Below are 12,096 nucleotides of genomic sequence, written 5' to 3' on the forward strand. Positions count from 1 at the left end.
TGATTCCCATCACAAAGTGGCAAACCAGCTTTTGTCAGTCCCTGCTGATGTCATGGTTTAGGACTGGCATTCTCCAATTTAGTCTTCCCTCTGAAACCACTCCAAGGCATGCACCATTATTCATTCCCCCTTCCCGGCAGGGGGCTGGAGAGGAGAGCTGGAGTCACAAAAGGCAAAGAACACAGGTTGAGATAGGAACAATTTACTAGAAACAGCAACGGCGCAAGAAAACAAACAGTAAGAGCAACAATATTAATGACAAAAGAGTACAAAAGAGAGAGTGATTCCCACATAAAAGTGGTCTCTGTGGAGCCCACAATCCAACCACAGCTATGCCACCCCATGCTCCCTATGGCTCAGGACCAGCACCACAATTACTCCACCAGAAGGAACCTCTTCTCCTTGGAAGAAACTCCCTTTTCCTGCCCCTAGCAACGATGTAAGGTGGTACAGAACAATCTCCAGGTGCTAGCCATGTCCCTCCTGGCTACTGCAGAAATTAACCCTATCCTGGCTGGGAACAGGACAACTATTATTTCCCTCAACTGCGGGAAACAATGCAGGCTTTGGTGAGGGGGATGTGACTGTACGGTGAGGCAAGAAAAATACACAGAGAAGAGAAAAAATAATCAGGTTTAATAATGCATTTAAATACTTACAAGTGGGGTGGGGTATTAAGAAAATTTCAAGAAATGAAACTTAAGGACTTCCTTAGCAACCATCTGCTTTAGTGGACTAGACTGGGAGTATAGCAGGGACACAAACTCTCAGCTCTTGAAAACTAAATTCCCAAGAAACTGGACTCTTAAACTAAGGGCAGGAATCTTCATAATGCTCCTCATTTTCTCACAAGACTGCATCATTTGGCTAAACTACTTGTCTCCCACCAATTTAAACTATCTTCAGCCTATGAGTAAGGTATGTTGAGCAACTGGCACTAGAATGAGCACAAGTATCGGAGGTAGAAACAGAGGAGGATGCTTGCAAAGCAACAGTCCTGCTATCGAAGCAGGCCTTTCACAGACCTACTCTTAAACCTTTGTAAACACAAGAGCAGGGGATTACATAAATGTGAGCATAGAAATGTGAAGACAGAAAATTATGGATGACAAAAAAATGGGAAATAAGGTCCAGTTTGCTCTATGTAACACTGCCCACTTTTCACCTGTTTTCCAGAATTTAGTCTCCAATGTCTCTACCTACATCCAAGGGCACTTGAAACCATTCTATTTTGATGAGAAAGGTAAGTTCTTTGACCACAAAGCAGTTACAGGTGCCCTCCTGCTTCTCCCATCCCTGTCAAAACAGCCAAATCCACACTGAACCAAATAATGCTAAGTAATTGCTTCCACATTTCTCTTTCAGACAAAGCTTTTTAGCTCTGGATATTGCAGAAATGGAATACACTGTTTAAAGAGACAACATGCCAAATATTCACCATGTGGCATGGGTTTCGACTACTGCATGCTTGGGCTGGATTCCTATCAGTGACCAGGAGAGAAAGAAAAGGCTCCATCTCTGACCACTGCAGATACACATTCTCTGTGCTTGCAGCAGTTAAGGAAAGCAGAATGAACCTGATGCCCACCTCACTGAGCAAAGAGTCAGTACATATAATCTATCAAGACTCATAACTTTCAATTACAGAACACTACTGATAATAAATACTGATCCTATTCTGTCAAAAGTCTAAAGAAACAATTAATTTGCATTCACAGAATGAGCACAGCATGGAAAAAGGAAAAAAAAAATCCCAAAGCTAAATTCAAGCCATCTGGCAATATCTTTTAGACTAGCTAGACAAATTTCATTTACTTTTCCCAGGATCTCTCTATTCTCTCTGGTCTTGCTTCACTTAGATGCAACGAATCTTAATTTCTGTTCTATCTAAAGTACTTCTCACTAAGTTCATCAGGAGAAAAACTTAGCTATTATTTCTTTGTTATATCCTTCAGAGTGAATGCTTAATTTACAATTAAAGACTCTGCATTTAGAGAGAGTTACATCACAAATTTCTGGACATTTGGAACCACATCTTAAAAATCAAAGAGTCATTAGATTTCCAATGTTTACAGTCATAGGAAATACATGATAAATTTTTCTATGTAGTGTTGCAGTCCAGCTTTACTGCTGCTATTTTGAACACAAAGCTGTGTATCAAATAGGTAGTCTTGAATACCAGGAAGCAGTTTTTCTATGTAATTTAGAAATATCTCACTGTAACTAATAGAAAATACTATCACAGGATCACTCTCTAAAACCTGTAAGTCTCCTCACATCACTCTTCTAAATTTGTTGGCAATGACAGAAACTGTTAGTTGCTCATTAACGTGTCACTCACGGAGCTGAACAGACATGAAAGAAAGACCCACCACAGGACTAGAGTAGCACAAGGACAAGCAAGATAAGATTCTTGACCACTTGAGCATTTGCTTTGGAAAAGCTTTCCACTGGAAACAGTGGGGGCAAGGAGTCTGTCAGCCTTAAGGTGGATTTTAATGTATTTACTACAGGAATTGATATACGATCTAGCCTTTTTGATAATGCAGGTATTGCCTTGAGGCTTCATAATTTTGTTTCAGAGACAAACAAGTTCTTTCTTTCATAGTAATGAACTACCTTTAAGTGGATACATCCTTTATGTCATTTTAACTCATTTTTAGCAAAGCAACTATTAGAGAATTTTAGTTCAGCCTGAAGCCATGAGTGCCATCACATCTATTTTCTGCCTTGACTAAATTATACAGGATACAGAAAACATCGTCCTGCCAAGAAGCCTGCAGCTTGAGAGACTGTTGTGCGTGTATATGTGTGTGTATAAATAAAAAAAATACATTCCTCAGATTTTGTTCCATGTTTGCAGATATTCTAGTGGCAGAAATGGTTTCCTTTTCTTATCTTTCTGAAAATCAAAAGAAACAAGAAACCCCAACAACACGAAAATGTCCTGAATTGTAACATCCCTGAATAAAGAATTCAATTAAATTTGCCATTGCTCTGTGGAGGATTACTTATGACATAAAATAAATACAGGAGGCTTCAGACAGAAAAATTGTTTGAAGTTACATCGTAAATGAAACTCTTTAAAGTGACAAATATTACATTCAGTGTAATCAGATGTTCAATGTAATGAGGGTAGTTAGCTAAATCATTTGTCGTTAGATTCACTGATTATAATTGCTTCCTTAGCATAACAGACTTGCATTTACCTCCCAAAATGATATCCAAGAAAGCAGCAACATAGGGAGAAAAACCCAACAAAAAACCAAGAACAAACAAAATCCACTTTTTTCCCCTTTACTACTTGCTTTAATTTTTCTTCTATTATAGCTGTACAACAGACTACAGAAGTAGCTGCCAACAAGCCTGGACACAGCTGACTTCAAAGAATAGTTCCAAATCACACAGAATGGTAGGCAGGAAGGAAGGAACATTTTTTCCAGACTTTCTTTCTCTATTGATGCACAGGCGAGTTAATTACTATACAGCGGTAATTAACACCCACACCAGTGGTGGGGATGTACAGCAGCCCTCAGCTGTCTTTCCCACAGCATGATCCTATCTTTGGAGTAAAGAACTGGGTCATCATATAATCAGGGGTGTCACAAGAAAGTGCCATGCTGAGCATAAGAGAAAATTAATGGAAAAGCAGAACTCTCCTGACCTCGCCTTCGTCTATTATTTTTCTCATTTCCCCTGTACGTTCCCAATCCTAGCCACCATAACATCAGAAAACAAATTTTTAAGAGGTTTGAATATCTAAATGCGAACATACATTTCTGAAGAAGCATTAAAAACATCCATCTATCTAGAAGTCATTAATTTCTCTGATTTCTTATTAACTAAAAATTATCTGCATAGACAGTTTTGGAATCCAAGCACGTGTATTGATGTGCAGTTCTCAGCACCTACAGACCACCGCAGTTTGCTCTTGCAGTCAGCGATGAAAGCGAAGCACACTGCAGAGACACAGAAGCTGGAAGCAGGCTTGGTACAGCCACAGCCCTGCACCCTGCTGAATGACCTGTGCCCTGAACATCCTCTCTGCCTTTGTGATACATCCCCTATGTGCACAGACATATCCAGGAAAAAACCTCCTATAGCACAGATGTGCTTGGACTTTTTCTGATTAAGCAGCTAACCAGAAGCACCTGCAGAAAACTGCATTTTAACAGAATGTCACAGGAGGGACACCTTTTACCCAGGATGAGAATTCACACTACAAATAACCTAAAAAAAACATCACCACCAGCAAAAAAAAAAAAAAAAAAAAGGTTCATCTGATAAAATGTCAAATACAGTGATAGCAAGACTGAAAGAGCAAGCTTTTTTTTCCCTAATGCACACTCAAATTCCCATCCTGGGCCAGCAAGTCCAAACCTATGATAACTTGGATAAACATTACAGAAGTTTTCACTCTGACACTGAAAGTCCACTTTCAAAAATGGATTACCTTTTGCAGGAAGCTAACCCTAAAACCTATTTCTCTAAGGATAAAAACTGTTCTCATATCCAACTCAATGTTTTACTTGGAGGTCATTGTTCAGTCCAAAGACTGGCTGAGCTATGGCCATGCAGCTAAACTGTCTGTCAGGGACTGCCCCAGCTTCCAACAGGCTTGCATCACAACCAATCTGACCATCACAGCACAGACAATAAGATTTATTTCTACTCAATGCAGTAAGAGCTAGCATACTGAACCTTACTGCAGGAAATAGACCTTCAAAGGACAGAATGTACTTTAAACAAATAATGCTTAAATTGTAATTTTGAAGCATTACTGCTTTAAGTTTACACTCATGTTTTTACAATTACATGACTCAAGACTTGCAAGACAATATTTAAATCAGCCAAGCAGTCCGAGTAAACACAGTGTATTTGTGAGATTTTGTTATTCCTACCAGCATTTGTAGTAGTTATGGATTTGAACACCATTGTGTCCTGCACTGTTGAAGCAAAATAATGTCTGGTATCTGTAACAGCAAAAGGATTGATTCAGGATGAAAAAAGCCTGTTTGAAAGTCAAGGAGTACCAAAGGAGGAAGATGGGGACAAGTGGAAGGAGGAAAGAGAATACAGAAAGGTCCCACTTAATAGTGACCTCCACAGTGGTCAGATACACAGGTTCTTTTTAGTCTGCTGCTAAATTAGAAGACAACTGCTGAGCTATCAAACACATAGTAATAAAAATTTTGAAAATCTCTGCTGACCTAATTACTTTCACTTGGATGTACTGAATGTTCCTGATTACCAAACAATTTCATCAGGTTCAATTTACATTGCTGGAAACTACTAGCACCAGCTCAGTTCTCAAAGAGAATTTGAACATAACTTTATTTTCCTTATAAGTGTCACAGAAATAGGATTGGTGAACTGTAAATGTAAGAGCAATTTGAAAAAAAATCCAACATGATAAGAATAATTGTGGGTTAGATGCTGTAAATTTCTAAGCAGGTTGAAATCTCATAAACTAGGTATTGGTTGTTTTGTTGATTTTCTTTAAATAACATTTTTTATTTCAATAAAGCACTTCCTACACACTGCTGGCATAGAGGATGCTGCCTCAGGAATTGTAGAACTCAACTTGAGCTTGTCTTAGAACAGAAGTTCCCTTATTTTACTAGTAATATTCCAATAGCTAGGGTTAATTCCATTACAAAAGATGAAGGGACATTTCCTCCATTCCACATAAGCATGAAATTCTTACTGCAATTCTTATTCTTTCATGCAATCTCATAAAAATGATGATCTTATCAATGATTATTTCATAGTTGAGGTAGTATTTGCAAAAGCCCCAAAGCAAGAACCATGAAAGACAGAAGCTCTTATGATTCTCAAATCAGTGTCAAGGAGGACAATTTTGCACCTGGATTTATTGCATGAGTTCTGGTACTCTGGAAAAGCTGGTCAGAGTTCCAGAGTTATGAATGACCTCTGCAATAAAAGCAAAGGTTCAGCTTCTTGACTTAATGGCTATTCTTCCTGAAATCCACTAAAAATTCCCTAATATATCTTTTGATTCATTCAAATAAATAACCTGTATATTAATCCATTTAAAGGACACATCAGTACGAAATCCATCACCCAAAAATATTCTATGTACTAAAACTTTAAGAAGGCTTTACAACAAGAAATTAAGAGGTAGCTGAGCAAAGATGCTACTCATTTTTTAATTTACTCTCCTGCTTGGGTGCATACCAAGCTAGGCCAACATCTCTGTTTGCAGCTGGGACCACACATAACCCAGGGGTCTCATTTATTTCACAATATTATTGGAACATTATTTACTCAATGCATCAGGAATAAGAGAAATTGAAATTGTTTCCTGAATTCTCATCAATGGATGCCTTGGCTGCAGTGTCACTGCCAAACATTTCATTCTTTCCCACTAGTTCCCATGCTCTTCTCCCAGTACCTTTTCCATTGCCATTGCTCTCACTTGCTTTTGGCTGCTGTAGTGATGGAGAGATTATTAAATGATCATCAGATGGTCACTGAACAAGCAAGCAGCACATTCTTTTTCTATGGAGAAAGAATAGCTTATGGATTGTACCTCAGATGACTTATTTTATTAATGATTAAGAGGTGCTGCATGGAGGATTTCTTCCAGGTGAAGTAGTATTGCACTTGAGTATTCTTCCAGGGAATATTTAGTTTCAGTTTTTTGTTTTTCTTTAGAGCAATTACCCAAATGTTAATATCTTTTGCTGCTGTAGTTACTTCATTAGATTCTCCTGGCCAAACACCTACACAGGCTAGCAAAGAGCAGAACAAGAATGAAGCATCTGCTTTTCTGTTTTTCCTCTTCACATTTTGTCAGTTATTTCCTGAAGCTGTTTGTGCTGCACTTAAGAAATGGGTAGAGTTCACCAGAAAGCAAACAAATCAATTACTGAATGTTCTAGTCAGACATTAGGGAGCTGAAAAAAAAACATAAATTCTTTTCCTGTTCTTCTGAACTGGGCAGAGATACCCATGGTAATTTTTGTTAATGGTAAGTTTTTCATGGTAACTTCTTATAAAACTAGGCCTTGAAGCTTAGCAACTCCTTAGAGCTGTGAGTGACAACACTGTAAAGAGGAATGTAGCTCGTTATGGCTACAGCATGAATGGAGGACCTAACTCATGAGGTAAGCAAGGTCAAGGAACACAACTAGCATAGAATCAGGAAAAATTTATTTTAAAGATTTTCATGGGAGGTTAAATTGGTCCTATTCATAGAAAAAAATCCAACACAAAAAGTCTTTCCTTTAACTGATAGAATCTCTTTCCAAAACTAGCTGATTTCATCTAGGCCAAATACTGGCATGACCAAAGTTCTCTGTAAATCTGATTTATAACATAAACCTTGTCACATAAACACTCAGGAGGCACTTTTTTTCCCAAATAGGAAGTACAAATACAAGAAGATGGAAAACAGACTAAATGAATACATTTGTCACTGACATACAAATGCAGACAGAGATGTCACACAGAAAAAAAAAAAATCAAATATACCATACTTACTGAATGTAATTTGCTTTAAAATAACTTTTGCTATACCAGTACTTAGATTAAAACAGAATCTAGAAATCCCACTGCTTTAATAACAAATAAGATCAATAATTTTGCAAGATCCGTGAAGAAAACCTTCCAGAGAGAACCAACAGGTAAAGGAATTGCAAAGAGATCCTCATTTATCATCTTCCCCCCTTCTTCATTGTCCTTGAGCTTTTTTTAACTCCTGTTCTCTGCTGCTTTTATAAACTGCCTAGTCGTCCTGGTGAAATGACATTTCCATCCAATTCAAGAATTTTAGAAGTGAACAGATGTGGTTTTACCACAGTCCTTTGCACTCTTCAGCTCATGGCAAGTAAGAATATTCAAACAGGTGTATTGCACAGACACAGTGAGACACAAGAGTCATCTATGTACCCATTTTCCTTACTTCATAGCTAACAGATTATTTTGTGTAATAGAAATTCTGTCTTTATGTGCAACTCCTTAATAAAATATGTACCAAAATACGCAGCTGCATAATTTCTACATATACTGGCAAGTATGTACTCTGTAATCCATAGCCATTGCTGATGCAGGTATCCAAATATGTCTGTATTCCCACTAGTATGGTGGGATGTGGGGAGAAAGAGCAAGAAAAGAACATTATTTTTCAAGTCGTATTCTGTAGTAATTACATATCAAAATCAGATATCTATAAAATCACATCATAATGTGTGGCAATTCTGATACTACACTTGTGATCAAGTAGGCCTTGCCTTTTCTATATGCATTATTACAGCAACCTGGAGGCAATTACAGCTAAAACTTTCAGGAGAAAGCAATTTTTGTAAAAGTAATTTAACAGTGCAGAAACCAAAAAAGTCAGAATCATGAATCTTGGATCTTACTCGGTCATGAAGCCAAAGCCAACCACCATACAACACATTTCATTTTAAAGCTGTGTCACAGAAACTGAGTTGAAAAACAGAACTCTGTAAGCTAATTCCAGGAATGCTGGTTTATTTACCCACCGTAGCTTCTGGTTATACTGCTTGACTTTTTCCAGTGAGGCAGCATTAATCTGAGCTTGAAATTCTTCCACTGAGACACTGTCTCTGTAATAGTATCCTTCCATGCTCTCCAATGCTGTGAGAAGAGAAAGGAGAGTGGAAAAGAGAGAGATCAGTATTAAATATTTAATAATTGCCTTCTTTATAGTTTTGTTCACACACAAGTGAAGTACTTTTTAACCCTGAGGCTGTGACCCTACTGTGAATTGCTGAGCTGTTTCCATATGTCATCAAATTCATACAGATCTCTCTTAAAAATTTCATTTACAAGAAAAATTATATTTCTTGCCCTGTGGAAAATATAAAGGAGAGCACTAATTTGAGTTCCTTTGCTCTAATTAAAGTATTCCTGCCTTTTGAATGCAAATGTGAGGTTTAATTCTGATATATCCTAGAAGAAAACAATAGCATGAGCTGGGGTAGAGGAAATAAAGGACCAATGTAACTTTCACAGAGGGAGACCTAATAACTTCTCATGAAGCCCGATTTTGGGAGATGTGGAGCACCTCAGAAATGTGAAGCTCCTTAACTAGAGGTTCCTCTAGCTGTACCCACTGATAATGTGAAAACTTTCTTTTAGATCAAGTAACGCAAATTTTGCTGGATCTCTGAAAATGGCCTAGAAGTTCCTTTTCAATATAAGTGAAGTCAAATACTTGTCTGTGTCCAACTTTGCTGCATTCATTTCACCAAACCAAGGATGAATATTGCTACAAGAACTCAGGAGCTAAACAGAAACTTTAATGAAAGGATTCTCATGAAAATTTGGACTGAAAATATTAAGATCTTCATTTTAAGAGGTCAACCACATTAAAACATAAACTCCAACTCTTGGTGAAACACGATTGTTTTTTTTGTGGAGAAGCGTTAAAGGCTTTACCATTACATTGCTACTTTAGAAATCCAAACACATTCTAAGAACTCATCACCCCATCAGAAAATGCAAGCCATAAGCAGAGTTTTCATGGAAACATGCTGCTGCCTTACAGCTTCAGCTGCACACAGAATATTAATTCTGCTTGTATTGCTTAATATGACCAGTTAATAAATAATTCATTCATTGTGAAAGAACATGCAAATTGCACTCCCCTTCTGTGCTTTCACAGTTTGTAATTCTACTTCTGTGCAAAAAAATATTAAGTTTCAACAGTCAGACTTGATTCTTCTTTGGTTCTAAGTCACACCAGACAGCTCAAACAAAAATATCCACTGCACTCCATTTATAACAGCATGTTAACACAAACAGAATTGATAATCCTTACTGCTTATTTTACTGGCATGAAGTTGGTTTTATTCAATTAGATCACCCAACCGGGAAACTCAGTCATCTGTGAGGACTGGCAGGAGCACAGAGTTCTGCCTCTGCAGGGCCACGCTCACAGATGCAGGCAGGGACTCCCATGCTGCGTGCTTCATCTCTGCCCTCTCTCAAGGGTTCAATCTTTCTACTATTAGAAAGTTCTTTTGCAAGGAAACTTTCCTTACAAAAAGGTCTTCTATGGTATTCTTCAATCCAAGATAGGATATTATGTTCTGAAGGCACAGAATTGGGAAAGCAAACTGGAAGAATGGGTGGAATCAATGGGTAGTAGCTAATGGGACATGGCCTGCCCAGGGGCCCACTAGAAGCAGAGCATCACAGGTGTCTCTGTTGAATGTGTCTTTATCACTGACATGGAGGAAGTAAGACAAGTTTGCAGCTGATGCCAAACAGGGACAAGCAGTGGACTGCACCCAAGTGCAGGGCCACATAAAGGGCCAGGCTCTTCACAACGGTACAAGCTGGAAATTCCACAGAGAGAAGAAACTTTTTCAACTAGGGCAGTCAAGTAGAGTAACAGGCTTCCCAAGAGGTTGTACAGTTTCTGTCCCTGAGTGCTTGCAAAATCCTCCTTGTTAGACATCCAACCCCCCGGTTTCATGCCACAGCTGTTGCTCTTATGAGTGGGAGGTTGGAACAGAGGTCTCCTGAGGTCCCTCCCAATCTGAATTATTCTAACACTCTGTGAAGAACTAAAAAAAAAATAAATTTAAAGCTACACATAACTAAGACACTATGTAACAATTTTAAATAAACAGGATTTTCATTTAAAATAATGTCTTTAAATTTACTGTGGAGATCTTAAGTCTAATGTAGGAAATAGAGCAATCTAAATGCCAATAGCAGTATCTCAACAGCCCCAGCCTCAGTCCTGCATACCAGGATCCTTGTGAATGTGCACACACTTGGGTATGTGGATGAACAAAACTGTTTTTTACAAATGGAGAGATAGATAATACAGACTGGGTAAACAACAAAAAAACTTCAAAAAATATTATAGTGCTAATCATGTAAATATATTGACTTGCAATTTTAGGCATGGAGCTATGACAGTGAGAACAGAGAAACACAGAGAGAAACAGTCCAAAGTGCACTGACCTGTGCCTTTGACAAAGTATCCCAAAAACATGATTTTCTAAATGTTCCATTTGAAAATACCATCAACCACTGTATTTTAGGCAGGAAACAACTTACCTATGTTTAGATTGGGGGAAAAAAAATTCACTTCACAAAGAAACTTAAATAAGATTTCTACATTAGTAGGTAATAAATTTCAGTTACAGATGGGAATCTACTGAGTTAGTCTGATGGCAGGTCAGCCAAACCTCATAGGAAAGAAGTGAAAAACAGAATCCCAATCCACTCATTAATGAGGTAAAAAACCCTCAAAATAATGATTTTTACACTAGGATTTAAAGACTTATCCAGGACTACTTATTCTTGGAATCCAATGGACTATTTTAGAGAATGATGGTTGAAAATTAAATAAATTTGATATGATAAAGAAAGAAGAAACTTTCCATTCTACTGAAAAATATTACGCAGATGTAAACACTTGAATGGATCCTTATCCTTTTATTTTAGCCGACTACAGAGATGCTTATCCTAAGAATCAATTTTCTTCTCCTGTTGGAAATAGGAGCGGAAAAAATTTTGCTAAATAAATCCCGTAGCACACTGAATCCCCTCCCCAGTCTAAAAAAACCAGTATTTCCAGGAATTCAGCTGAACCAAGGTATTTTCTGTTCTCTCTGAAGTGCTTTTTTGTCTGCTCTACTGAAATTTGCCTCCTGCTCAGTGTTCTCATTTCTCCCTATGACTTTAATCAATCTATTCAAAAGAAAACCACTGAAGTCTGCATTATTTTGTTTAAAAATCTAACTCCCGGGATCTCATTTTTTTTAAAAATTGTGTGTTTTAACTTTATACTAAAAGCTCAGCTATTTATTTATGTTTCTGTGCACTATTTTCTTTTACATCTTCCTTGTCCATCAGAGACCAAGCTCCCCTCTAAAACTTCATTTGTATGCCTGACTTCTGCCTATTCCACACAGACCCTGGAAGCTTTTCACAAGGTGTGGAGTATTTTCAGCTCCCTGTGAAATCAAAGGCGGCTCAAGGCAATCAGCAGCTCACATTCACCATTTCTGTGGAGCAAACTTCACGCTCCTGATGACTGTAATGACACTGCAGCTAATGCAGGCTGCCTGGAATTTATGAACAGTC

The 12,096-nt window shown here is 37.9% G+C and overlaps 1 protein-coding gene across 2 annotated transcripts in view; it reads right to left on the reverse strand.

Moving 5' to 3' along the window:
• The window catches only part of PREX2 (phosphatidylinositol-3,4,5-trisphosphate dependent Rac exchange factor 2), a 171,664-nt gene that overhangs the window by 37,610 nt on the left and 121,958 nt on the right, over nt 1-12,096 (reverse strand). For both annotated transcript variants that reach the window (XM_041464435.1, XM_041464434.1), the window contains exon 36: nt 8,511-8,625. In XM_041464435.1, the coding sequence (XP_041320369.1) occupies nt 8,511-8,625 (115 nt within the window). The remainder of the gene's footprint in view (nt 1-8,510; nt 8,626-12,096) is intronic.

Source organism: Pyrgilauda ruficollis, unplaced genomic scaffold (assembly GCF_017590135.1).
Source record: "Pyrgilauda ruficollis isolate IOZ18807 unplaced genomic scaffold, ASM1759013v1 scaffold18, whole genome shotgun sequence".
Taxonomy (NCBI): domain Eukaryota; kingdom Metazoa; phylum Chordata; class Aves; order Passeriformes; family Passeridae; genus Pyrgilauda; species Pyrgilauda ruficollis.